This window comes from Gasterosteus aculeatus, chromosome 9, assembly GCF_964276395.1.
Source record: "Gasterosteus aculeatus chromosome 9, fGasAcu3.hap1.1, whole genome shotgun sequence".
NCBI classification, from domain to species: Eukaryota; Metazoa; Chordata; class Actinopteri; order Perciformes; family Gasterosteidae; genus Gasterosteus; species Gasterosteus aculeatus.
Window position 1 is genome coordinate 22,613,785 of NC_135696.1, and position 12,735 is coordinate 22,626,519.

General features: G+C 48.9%; 2 protein-coding genes across 2 annotated transcripts; both read right to left on the minus strand.

Annotated features, from left to right (window-relative positions):
- Positions 1 to 934: 934 nt before the first annotated feature.
- LOC120824661 (dynein axonemal light chain 4) lies at positions 935 to 3,732 on the minus strand. The gene is made up of 4 exons (XM_040185600.2): positions 3,626 to 3,732; positions 3,049 to 3,128; positions 1,514 to 1,597; positions 935 to 1,444 (listed from the first exon to the last, which is right to left on the minus strand). The coding sequence occupies exons 2-4, from the start codon at positions 3,118 to 3,120 to the stop codon at positions 1,280 to 1,282; spliced, it is 321 nt and encodes a 106-aa protein (XP_040041534.2). The 5' UTR covers positions 3,121 to 3,128; positions 3,626 to 3,732; the 3' UTR covers positions 935 to 1,279.
- A 2,963-nt stretch (positions 3,733 to 6,695) lies between these two features.
- On the minus strand, positions 6,696 to 12,680 carry nptxrb (neuronal pentraxin receptor b). The gene is made up of 5 exons (XM_078079940.1): positions 11,169 to 12,680; positions 10,295 to 10,652; positions 9,834 to 10,075; positions 9,468 to 9,647; positions 6,696 to 8,241 (listed from the first exon to the last, which is right to left on the minus strand). Exons 1-5 carry the CDS (start codon positions 11,835 to 11,837, stop codon positions 7,996 to 7,998), a joined length of 1,695 nt encoding a protein of 564 aa, XP_077936066.1. The 5' UTR covers positions 11,838 to 12,680; the 3' UTR covers positions 6,696 to 7,995.
- Between the last annotated feature and the right edge of the window lie 55 nt (positions 12,681 to 12,735).

Here is a 12,735-nt window from a genome sequence, read left to right on the forward strand (position 1 = left end):
CGTTGTGGCTCAAGGTCGTCTGCGTTCATCATTTAACTGCATTGTGACATTTTGAGCAAAAGATTCAATTATTCATTACAGTTCAGTTCGGTTCACACATTTCTCTTTAGAGGTGGAGAAATTCCATCGAAACCTCTTTGGCTCATTCTCCCACTCTGTCTCTCTGAGTCCCAGTGGATATTTAAATAGTGTCCAACGTGTCCTCCTTGTGGACAGAAGACGTTCCCAGATGGTCTCTGATGGCTGTAAGAAGCTCTTGAGTGCTTCCGTCCTGCAGCAGCTTCAGTGTGACCTGATGAATATTTAACGCGCTGGAGGAGATCTGTAAAGAGCATCAGGTAAATAATGGATGAGCTGCAAGGCGGAGCCGCGTCTACCGAGGACAGAGGACCACGTGGACACGCCGCATGGTAGACCTGCCACCCAGCCTCTAGCCCCGCCCTCTTTCATAGGACCTGAGAGAGAAGTGACATCACACAGCGTCCACGTACGAGTTTCATCATGTTCATGTCGCCGGATGCTTGAGGATCATTTCAAACAACCCAATAGAAATGAGTCATTTCACATTGTCCACGTTTACCCCGCGGCCCTTATTTACTGATGAAATACTGATGAGATTTGAAATATACTTTAAAACCTGAGAAATGTTTGTTCACTTAGAAACGCACTTATATACATACATATACACATGTATACATATCCATCTCTCCAACATTTAAACATCTCTTTGATTGCATCTTAATTAGTGTTCCTCTTTATTCTTTCTCCTTTATAAAGAGCTCCGATCGATGAACTTTGTCTCAAAATGTTTCTGGTGGAGGTTTGCATGGACGTTGTTGTTGTTGTTGTCCTCCTTCATCCTCTAGTAAATAAAACCCCTTGGAAGAGGATTCGTGTTTTTATGTTGAGCCAGTGAGAAAACTAGACTGAGAAATGACTGTTGATCACATCAGCGTTTATTATACAATCAGGTTAATACACACTGCAGGAGCCTTAAAGCCGGCGTCACCATGGAGACGTCTCCCCGTCCTCTAAAAACGACTTCTTCACAACGCTGTGTGCACATAAAAATACTACAAACCTTATTGAAAGATCAGTGCGGCTGGACAGAAATGAAGTTCTAAAAAAAACAAAGTGTGTGTCCAGCACACACACACACACACACACACACACACACGGGTTTGTGTGGACGCACCACGCCAACGGACACACGGACCAGCGTGCGGCCGGCCTAGAGGCGGGGCCTCCCTGGGGGCGGGGCTTCCAGGCAGAGGCGGTGCTATGAACACTTCCACACACACACGGCGAGGCTCCCCCCGAAGAACATGTAGAGCAGGTTCTTGACCTCGTGCGTCACCTCGAAGCCGAAGCCCTCGCCGATCACCACGTGCCAGGAGCTGCCGAACTTCTTGTCCATGGACTCTTTGATCATCTTGGCTGCGCTCTGAGGGAGACGGACATCGTCACACAAACATCTGCGTCCCCTCCCTCGCAGGAGACATCTCACTCTTACCTCATTGTTGGTGGCAAACTTCTCACAGGCCGTCACACAGAGCTCCATCGTCTCCACCCTCATCTCCTCCGGCATGTCCGTGTGCTGAGGACAGACAGACGGTAAGGCTCCACCCCTCCTCTCATGAGGCCACGCCCACAACGCCCTACTCTGCAGATGTGGAGCCACTAAAACAAACAAAGAGCTTTTTTTAGGAAGCTCAGTAAGGAACCTTCCTGAAAACAGATCCAGCCTCGGATTCTCTAAACGCAGCGGTTTACTTTTCCTCCTCAACTCTCCTGACCCTATGAGGAGCATCTCAGCTACACCCGTTTACTCCATCCACAGGTGGTGTCTCCTACATGATGAGGAGCATCTCAGCTACACCCGTTTACTCCATCCACAGGTGGTGTCTCCTACATGATGAGGAGCATCTCAGCTACACCCGTTTACTCCATCTACAGGTGGTGTCTCCTACATGATGAGGAGCATCTCAGCTACACCTGTTTACTCCATCTACAAGTGGTGTCTCCTACATGATGAGGAGCATCTCAGCTACACCCGTTTACTCCATCTACAGGCGGCGTCTTCTACATGATGAGGAGCATCTGACACATCTCATCTACACCCGTTTACTCCATCTACAGGTGGTGTCTCCTACATGATGAGGAGCATCTGACACATCTCAGCTACGCTCGTTTACTCCAGCTATGATGAGGAGCATCTCAGCTACACCCGTTTACTCCATCTACAGGTGGTGTCTCCTACATGATGAGGAGCATCTGACACATATCAGCTACGCCGGTTTACTCCATCTACAGGTGGTGTCTCCTACATGATAAAGAGCATCTGACACATCTCAGCTACACCCGTTTACTCCATCTACAGGTGGTGTCTCCTACATGATGAGGAGCATCTGACACATCTCAACTACGCCTGTTTACTCCATCTACAGGTGGTGTCTCCTACATGATGAGGAGCATCTGACACATATCAGCTACACCTGTTTACTCCATGTACAGGTGGTGTCTCCTACATGATGAGGAGCATCTGACACATCTCAGCTACACCCGTTTACTCCATCTACAGGTGGTGTCTCCTACATGATGAGGAGCATCTGACACATCTCAGCTACACCCGTTTACTCCATCTACAGGTGGTGTCTCCTACATGATGAGGAGCATCTGACACATATCAGCTACGCCCGTTTACTCCATCTACCAGGTGGTGTCTCCTACATGATGAGGAGCATCTGACACATCTCAGCTACACCCGTTTACTCCATCTAAAGGTGGTGTCTCCTACATGATGAGGAGCATCTGACACATCTCAGCTACATCCGTTTACTCCATCTACAGGTGGTGTCTCCTACATGATGAGGAGCATCTGACACATATCAGCTACACCTGTTTACTCCATCTACCAGGTGGTGTCTCCTACATGATGAGGAGCATATCAGCTACACCTGTTTACTCCATCTACAGGTGGTGTCTCCTACATGATGAGGAGCATCTCAGCTACACCTGTTTACTCCATCTACAGGTGGCGTCTCCTACCCGGATGAGAGGAAAGCTGTTCAGCCTCTTGTAGTCGGCCTCCTCTTTCTTTCCCTCGCCCGTCCCCGCCATTCCGACTCCTGCAAGGAAAAGGCTTCCGTTACTTCCCGCTGAGCGCCGAGGCCTTAACGTCGGACAGGTCGGGGTCGCAGAGGCAGCAGACGGCTCTGTGTTCCCGTTACCATGACCCCGGCTAAAGCTAGCTAGCGTTAGCTGCACGTTAGCCACGACTAGTTAGCAAGCAGCAGCACGCCACTGGTCGTAGTTTCAACCAGAGCATTTGCGTCCTGCTTTTAGCTTGTAACGGCAGATAGCGTTTTAATATTCTTTACTAGTTAGTTAGCGTAGCTTGTTTAGTTGTAAACAGCTGACGCTGCATGTTGCTCTCTTTACTTACTAGCTAGCTAACGAGCTTAGCTGGTTTGATAGCAACCAGCTGACGCTACCGGAAGCTGTTTTCTACTCTGAAATAAAAGGGCTTTCTGTGCGCTACATGTCAGGAGTTAAAGTGATGTTGACGGTGAACAGATGCAGGATGACGTACGTGTGGAAGCACAGGGACAAGTGGGCTACTTACGAGGCGTTTCTCCTCCCAAACCTCTGCTGTTTTGCTCCAGTTCGGTTGTTAAGGATACATTTTAAACAACGGATGTCCATACGGGGGAAGCCCCGCCCACTACAGCGTGGCGTCTCTACTATTGGTTCAGAATCTGTCAATCAACCAGCGGGAAGCTTTATTTCTTATAACTTGGTGATGAATATGTTCTATATATTTTTGAATTTACTCTTTTTTTAATTTGCACTCTTTGCCACTTGGCGTTGCAGCTTCAGCACAGCAGCAGTTTCCTTCTGGATGATCTTAAATACTGATTCTAAAATATTCTAAATATTTGTCTAATAACATTTAAGTGGAAACACGTAATGAATGTGCCTAAAGTAAATGTATGTAGATTCTGTCCACCACTTCTGTCTTTATATATTCGTTCTAATCACCCATCTTACTGAGTCTGACCCACATTCAGCTGCTAACATCTGGATGGTGGGTTTGACCCAGAAATGTAGTTGTGCAATACACACACACACGCACACACATATGCACACACTCTCTCTCTCTCTCTCACTCACACACACACATGTTTAGCATATTCACATAGTTAGCATCATTAGCACTAAAGATCTCTCCATAGAGAGAAAGTGTTCATCATTTGCATCAATAAAAACATTAGCATATTTAGCATCGTACCGAATGTGAAAAGCCAAGAGGGCTGCTGTTAGAACTTCTGGTAAGATAGAAGACAGGTTGACAGACAGGTGTACAGGTAGACAGGTGGACGGACAGGTTGACAGACAGGTGTACAGGTAGACAGGTGGACGGACGGGTGTACAGGTAGACAGGTGGACGGACAGGTGGACGGACGGGTGTACAGGTAGACAGGTGGACGGACAGGTTGACAGACGGGTGTACAGGTAGACAGGTGGACGGACAGGTGGACGGACGGGTGTACAGGTAGACAGGTGGACGGACAGGTTGACAGACGGGTGTACAGGTAGACAGGTGGACGGACAGGTGGACGGACGGGTGTACAGGTAGACGTATTTGCTCCAATTTAACGTTAATCTGTTTGTGTTCCTATCTTCTCTTGGATTAAGACCTCATAAGAAGGTCCAGGTGAGACTCAGAGAAGAGAGATGCAGGTGTGTGTGTGTGTGTGGTTGTGTGTGTGTGTGTTTGTGTGTGTGTGTGTGTGTGGGTGTGTGTGTGTGTAGGTCAGCACCTCCATGATTGTTAAGTTGCATCTATAATTCAGCAGCAGAGGAAGCGGGCGGTCGGTGGGGGGCGGGCTGTGTGTGACGGGCGGGCGCCCCATGTGACTTTGCGAATAAACAATAATAAAGGCAAAGGACTATTCACTGACTCACAAATTGATTTTTTTATTGATCGTGTAGTTATGGATCAGCTCAAATGATTTTTTCTTGTTTGTCATCAATGACTCGTTGCACTTTATCACCCCATGTTTAATCGATGAAGGGAGGGGGGGGGGGGGGGGGGCTGCAAAATGTCACAGACGACAGCACGTTGTGAAACACTAAATGGATAAATGAGCCCAAAAACACATATTAAGACAAAAAAACTGAAACTGGTAATGAACAAAATAAATAAGATTCAGCTCGCTAACTCACTTATCGATCTGGGAATTGATCAGATGAGGATGAATCATACTTTCCCAATTTCTCTAAAACTTATAACATGAATATATGTTGGACAACAAAGAAACATTTTTCCTCAACAAGATGAATTAGATGAGGATGAACCGGATAAGGATAAACCTGATGAGGATGAACCGGATGAGGATGAATTGGATGAGGATGAATCAGATGAGGATGAATCGAATGAGGATGAATCAGATGAGGATGAATCACATGGGGATGAATCGGATGAGGATGAATCACATGAGGATGAATCGGATGAGGATGAATCACATGAGGTTGAACCGGATGAGGATGAATCGGATGAGGATGAATCACATGAGGATGAATTGGATGAGGATGAATCGGATGAGGATGAATCGGATGAATCACATGAGGATGAATCGGATGAGGATGAATCGGATGAGGATGAACCCGGTCAAGTTGATTATTCATCTTCAACATGTTTTGATTTGTGCGTTTTTACTTACTTACATACTTTCCCAATTTCTCTAAAACTTATTATAACATGAATATATGTTGGACAACAAAGAAATATTTTTCCTCAACAAGATGAATCGGATGAGGATGAATCGGATGAGGATAAATCGGATGAGGATGAATCTGATGAGGATGAACCGGATGAGGATGAATCGAATGAGGATGAATCACATGAGGATGAACCGATGAGGATGAATCGGATGAGGATGAACCGGATGAGGATGAATCGGATGAGGATGAATCTGATCAGGATGAACCGGATGAGGATGAATCAGATCAGGATGAATCAGATGAGGATGAATCACATGAGGATGAATTGGATGAGGATGAATCACATGAGGATGAATCGGATGAGGATGAATCGGATGAGGATGAATCACATGAGGATGAATCGGATGAGGATGAATCGGATGAGGATGAATCAGATGAGGATGAATCACATGAGGATGAATCGGATGAGGATGAATCAGATGAGGATGAATCGGATGAGGATTAATCGGATGAGGATGAATCAGATGAGGATGAATCACATGAGGATGAATCGGATGAGGATGAATCAGATGAGGATGAATCGGATGAGGATGAATTGTATGAGGATGAATCACATGAGGATGAATCGGATGAGGATGAATCAGATGAGGATGAACCGGATGAGTTCAAGTTGATTGATATTTGGAGAATAGAGATCACAGTAATCAGCTGATGACTGGAAAGATATTATTACTCGTAAGCCTCTGTCATCATAAATATGATGATGTCATTGTTAGGTTATCGATGCTGGTGTGTCAACCTGCGGCCGTGTTGGCTGGTGACCTCCTCATCAGGAAAACATCTTTTCTCATCAGTAACGACGAGATCCTTTATTGTAATGAAAAGATCTTTCTTCGTGATTTAGGTGATTGGGTCAACCTGTCGACCGCCAACACACACGTTCGGTTTTTGGAAAAAGGAGTGCAGCATTTTTGTTATAACCATTTCATTTTTTTATTTATTTTATCCATTTATTTCACAATATCATTGAAAATCCATGGAGATGTAAATAAGCGCAACAAGTGCACCACTGTCACTGCCTTCAAGACCACAAGCAAGATGGACGGAAGGAGAGAGAGACAACAAAGAAGAGTCAAACATAAAAACGTTCCACTATTATATTTTGGGCATTGGAGCCCATGCAGGCACTTTACAGCAGGGTGACGGTTGGTGTGGGGGGGCATGGGGGACTGGGGGGGGGGTTCTTAAGGTGGATTTTGTATCTGAAACCACTGTTCACTTCTCTCAGTTGGAATCTAACCCCTGATCCTCCAAACGCCACGTCCATTCTGAACTTCCAGAGATTAAAAGATTATTTATCGCTAGAGGAAACTTTCTTTTTCTGTCTTCTAAACATGACGTAAACAAAGCTTCGGGGGTTTTGTTGATAAGATGAATACATTGTAATTCTCGCTTGTATATTTCTTATTTTATTCTTATATATAAGTCAAATTCCTCTATGTGTAACATATATGTGGCAATAAATGGCTTCTGATCTGATTCTAATGGATCAGGGAATATCATGTGATCAATAAATGCTTCTGATATCATCAGTTTGTTCTTTAGTTTGCAGAGAGACCGACGTAAAAGTAGCCTTTCTCTCTGTAGGGAGCCAGATGTTCAAAATGGCCGCCAAAGGATCCCTCCCACCTCTGATCCATGTGGTGACATCACCACCACCGATGACATCACCACTGTAGTTTACTCATGTGACTTTGCTCATGCAAACATACATAGACACATTCCATCAGGGTGGTTGAGCGACACAACACAGATTCACTAAAGTCATCGAGATCTGATCGGTGGGAAGCGAGTGTCTCTGAGAGAGGGGGACAAAGACCATCGTCTTTCTCTTAGAGGTGGACGATCGTCCATCTCTGAAATGTGGACAGAGACCATCATCTTTGCGGCCGGATGAGCACACTGCACAGATACAGAATACAGAAGATACGTCAAGACCACCGGTTAGTTTACAGCTAACAGAGAAACACTGACTCCGCCTCCCATCAGGCGCTGAAACGAACACAACCAATGAAAGCATCTCAGAGGTCAGACAAGGTTCAACCCATGCTCACCCCGTCGCGACCGGAACCAGGAGGGGCGGGGCCTAAAACCACGAGCCAGTCCCGTTAAAGTGGATGCATTCGTGCAGCCACCGCTGAGGTGACCATGTGACTAAAAAAACACACCGCTACCACTGAACAAGCGCCTCGCCCCCCCTTTTGGACCTCACTGCCTGGGGCTGGAGGGGTCGGACCTGCGGGCGGCGTGGCACGGGTCCAGGGACTCCTTGGTGGCGCCGCCGAAGACGTCCACGTGGCGGTCGGTCCAGGGCGAGATGTTGCCCAGAGCCGAGGAGCTGCAGTCGGCCAGCGCGGCCACCTCGGCCGGCTTCAGCACCCGGTCCCACAGGTTGAACTGGGACAGCTCCCCCACCAGCGCCTGGGAGGCGTCAAAGTGCCCGCCCAGCGCGTCCTATGGGGGACAAGTCAAGAGGAGCTGTTAAGGACCCTCCCGCACACAGACGTCTCTAACAGCTCTCTGAATGGGAGTCATTGGGGATCTAATTCTTCCACTGGGAACGAATAGATCATGTCTCTAATCCTGAAGGCACGCCGCTCCTCATGCATGGGAACCTCAATAAGATCAGGTCACATGAGAAGAAAAAAGCAGGTTAGAGCTGTTGTGTTTTATGATTTTTGTTCATGATCGTCTGAATGTGAGCGTTTAAAATCCCCACAGCAACACATACACGGAATAAACATCCATTAAATATTGTTATTGTACCATTGCTTTATATCGTTGCCACGGCAACAACGGCCTGCAGGGCGAGCTCCAGGGACGAGAGTTCATATCAGACTCCATGTCACGGTTATGTAATCTAACGAGAGACAAGAACTACTGATGCTCCCTCAAATGCCTGTGCTCCTCCACCCATCCGTTTATTCATCCATCCATTTATTCATCCATCCGTTTATTCATCCATCCGTTTGTTCATCCATCCGTTTATTCATCCATCCGTTTATTCATCCATCCGTTTATTCATCCATCCATTTTTAAACCCATGCGTTTATTCATCCATCCGTTTATTCATCCATTTATTCATCGATCTGTTTTTACACCCATCCATTTCTTCATCCATCTGTTTATTCATCCATCCGTTTTTACACCCATCCGTTTATTCATCCATCCGTTTTTACACCCATGCTTTTATTCATCCATCCGTTTATTCATCCATCCGTTTATCCATCCATTTATTCATCGTTCTGTTTTTACACCCATCCATTTATTCATCCATCCATTTCTTTATCCATCCGTTTATTCATCCATTCATTTATTCATCCATCCTTTTTTACACCGATCCGTTTATTCATCCATCCGTTTTTACACCCATCCGTTTATTCATCCATCCGTTTAGTCATCCATCCGTTTATTCATCCATCCATTTATTCATCCATCCGTTTTTACACCCATCCGTTTATTCATCCATCCGTTTGTTCATCCATCCTTTTATTCATCCATCCATTTATTCATCTATCCATTTATTCATCCATCCATTTATTCATCCATCCGTTTATTCATCCATCCGTTTGTTCATCCATCCTTTTATTCATCCATCCATTTATTCATCTATCCATTTATTCATCCATCCGTTTATTCATCCATCCATTTTCACATCCATCTGTTGGTTGATCTCTCACCTGTTCCTGTCCCAGTATAAGGACGCCTCCTGGTTTAATTGGATGCCAGGCGGCAAGCCCCTCCCCCCTGCCCTTCATCTTGCCCCCCTGATAGGCCTTCCACACCCCGTCCCTCAGGGTCCAGCTCACACAGATGTGCTGCCACTGGTCCTCAGGTAGAGAGAGAGGCAGCTGCGCCACCTACAGGTGAGAAACACACAAGCACACCTGGACTTACCAGGAGACACAACGTGGACCTGCGGCTACCTGAGCTAGCAGCGCTATCAGAGATTAGCATTTGCTCTCTCCTCAAAACTCCCAGAATCACTTCTTCTGCTACTGGTCCCCTCTCTACCAGAAGAAGACCTTCACTCCACACACCGGTACCTTGTCATTGATGAGCAGCTCTGCCGGGCTGTGGACCCCCTGAAGCAGCACCAGCTCGTTGGGCTGTCCCGGGACGGAGTAGGAGAAGGGCGTCCCGATGCCCCCCTCCTTGGCCCTCAGCCACATGCAGGCGGTGAAGGCGTACATCTCCGTGATCTCCTTCCTCACCAGGCCGTACATGTAGTTGGTCCTCATGGGGAAGGAGAGGACGAAGCCTTCGGGAAACGAGGGCTCCATCACCGCTGAGGAGAGAGGAGACGGGGACGTCGTCATGGTGACGCCAACCAGTGGTCTCAGCTCAGCAGCCTAGCAGAGGTTTGTCTCCTTCAATGGCCAATTTATACCAAGTCACTTTGGAATTGCCCAACCTTGCTTCCTCCTTCAATGGAGTCCTCCCCCCATTGACCATACCTCCTCTTCCTCCTCCCACATCCACCATCTCCTCCACCTGCCCCACTCACTGTGCTCCATCTCGGTGACGCGGTGGTCCGCGGCGTTGATGCCCTGGTGGATCTTCTCGTGTTCTCCGTGCGTCTCCTTCCTCATGGTTTGCCGCTCCTTCTCCAGCAGCTTGATCTTCCTCTCCAGCTCCCCCTCCAGGTCCTCCACCCTCCAGGGGCCCTTGGGCCGCCCGGCGGAGCCCTTGTACTGGGTTTTGGGGGCAAGGGAGGCCGGGGAGGCTGGACGACGCCCCCCCCCAGGGTGGGGGGCCGGAGCAGGGTGGGAGGAGGAGGAGCCACCGGGGGTGGGCGGAGCCGGACCTCTGCCGGGCGCACTGGACGGGTCCGTTAGGTTCAAGGCTGCCGGACCAATCTCCGCCTGCGAGAAGGAGAGGGGAGGAGTTACACATGCTCCTCAGAGGATGAACCCTCCAGCGGGGCATCATTAGGAAGGACTTCGCTACATATTTCCATTATTGAACGTAATCTCGGAAAGGAAGGAAAGGATTATTTTGATTATTGTTTGTTTATTCAAATGTCAGAAAAGGTTCTCAGCTTCGATACGTTTATTGATCAGAAAGCGTCAACGTCAACTATTGCTGAGGACAATCACATGATCAGTGAAGCTACAGCAAAGTGATGCATCTCACGTGTGTGTGTGTGTGTGTGTGTGTGTGTGTCTGCCTCCTGCAGCCTCCTCTTTTATTGATGTCTCTATTCTGAAGAAGGCTGACACGGCGAGGGGGGAGAGGGGGGGGCGTTCAGGTGGAGAGATTTCATTCCCACCTGGGAGCGTGCGCGTGACACCGATATTTGTTAATAACACAAATGTCAAAACATGATCCGATGTTTCTGGACTGTGTGGATTCTGGGAGCGTCGAAGTACGTGTTTTACCTCGAGCTTCTCGATGCGGTCCTTCAGGTCCATGATGGCGCGCGCCAGCTCCTCCACGGCGCGCGCCGTGGAGGAGCTGACGTCATCCCCGGCCATGACGCGGCGGGTGCCGCTCCAGACCCCGACGCTGCGCTCCGGGACGGCCCGCTCGTCCTCCAGGCCGCTCTCGCACTCGCTCAGCTTCCCGCTGAGCTCCCGGATGGTCCTCTGGTCCATGAGGATCTGGTCGTTCTGCTGCAGGACCATCTGCCGGAGGTGCTCGGCCGTGGTCCGGAGGCGGGTCCGGTCCTCCGGGTCGTCCGCCTGCCGCCGTCTCAGGTCTTTGGTCCCGCAGTGACCCGCCGGCACCGGCGTGCAGATCAACCGGCTGAAGCTGATCTCCTTGGCGGACCCGCCGCCGACCTCCTCCCCGAGGTGGAGCTCGTTGAGGGGGGGGACCTCCAGGCCGAGGCCGCCAAGCGCGTTGTCGTAGGACTCCGAGCCGTGCAGCGCGCCCAGCGGACCGGCGCGCGCCACCGACCCGGGCTCGAACGGCGGCTCCGACGTCAGCGTGCCGTTGTCCCCGAGGGGCGCGGCGGTCCTTGGGGGGTAAACGCTGGCCACGATGCAGATGACCGCGCCGAGGAAGGCCAGGCTGCCGGCGCCCACGAGCACCACCGCGAACTTCATGGTCGCCGCGCACGGGAACAGAATCCGGACCGGAGAAGGCTCGCTGAGTCCGTGAGGTGCTGCTCCGTGTCCTCCGCGCTGCTAAGCTGCTCTCTCCTCCGCGCGTTACCATGGGGACCGCGGGGAGGGGGAGGAGCCGCGCTGTGGGCATGCGCCAAACAACAAGGAGAGGACGCGCACAAGAGGAAGACACACACACACGTGTAGATGCACAGTGAACATGTAAGCAGAGGCTGGAGGAGAAGGAGGAAGAGGAGGAGGACAGGAAGAAGAAGGAAGAGGACAGGAGAGGGAGAAGAAGGAGCAAGTCGGTAGAAGGAGAATATAAAGCATCTGGAGTAGAAGGAGCAGGAGGAGTAGAAGGACGAGGTTCCTCCAGATCTTTTATTCAGATGAACCAGGTTCCACAGAGAAAAAAAAGGATCTCCAACTGCTAACTATTAACATTCCTAATTCCTTTCAAATCACCCAAAGGAAGAGATAAAGCTTCCATCAGAGGAGGACATGATATTTCTCTTGTGCTGAAGTTCTCCTCCAGGCGATGGGAGGAAACATCTGGACCGGCCTGTCGTCACAGAGCTAGAAATGGGCTCTGGTCTTCTCCTTCCACTTCTTCAAGTCGCTAAAAACATGCCGTTCTACTCATGTTTAGAGATGAAGAAGAAGAACATCTGGGCAGTCCTAACATCTGCCTCCTGCCATGTGAAGAACGCTTCTCTGAAACGAGGTCAGAAGAGCAGATCTACAGTCAGATGTAATACTCACCAATATTTCAAGTATCATTCATTCCCAACAAGTCGCCAAAGGCGAAGATCATGTTTACATAATAAATTGAATCCATAATGATCGAAGATATTCGTTTTATTTTATAATAATAATCTGAATCAAGTTGAAATGT

Excerpts from the sequence above, each read along its gene's own strand:
- nptxrb (XM_078079940.1), bottom strand. The coding sequence starts at position 11,837 with ATGAAGTTCGCGGTGGTGCTCGTGGGCGCCGGCAGCCTGGCCTTCCTC. Across the intron at positions 10,653-11,168 it reads ACCGCATCGAGAAGCTCGAG|GCGGAGATTGGTCCGGCAGC; the intron begins GTAAAACACGTA and ends TCCTTCTCGCAG. Across the intron at positions 9,648-9,833 it reads AGCTGCTCATCAATGACAAG|GTGGCGCAGCTGCCTCTCTC; the intron begins GTACCGGTGTGT and ends TCTCACCTGTAG.
- LOC120824661 (XM_040185600.2), bottom strand. The coding sequence starts at position 3,120 with ATGGCGGGGACGGGCGAGGGAAAGAAAGAGGAGGCCGACTACAAGAGG. Across the intron at positions 1,598-3,048 it reads ACAGCTTTCCTCTCATCCGG|CACACGGACATGCCGGAGGA; the intron begins GTAGGAGACGCC and ends GTCTGTCCTCAG. Across the intron at positions 1,445-1,513 it reads AGTTTGCCACCAACAATGAG|AGCGCAGCCAAGATGATCAA; the intron begins GTAAGAGTGAGA and ends CGTCTCCCTCAG.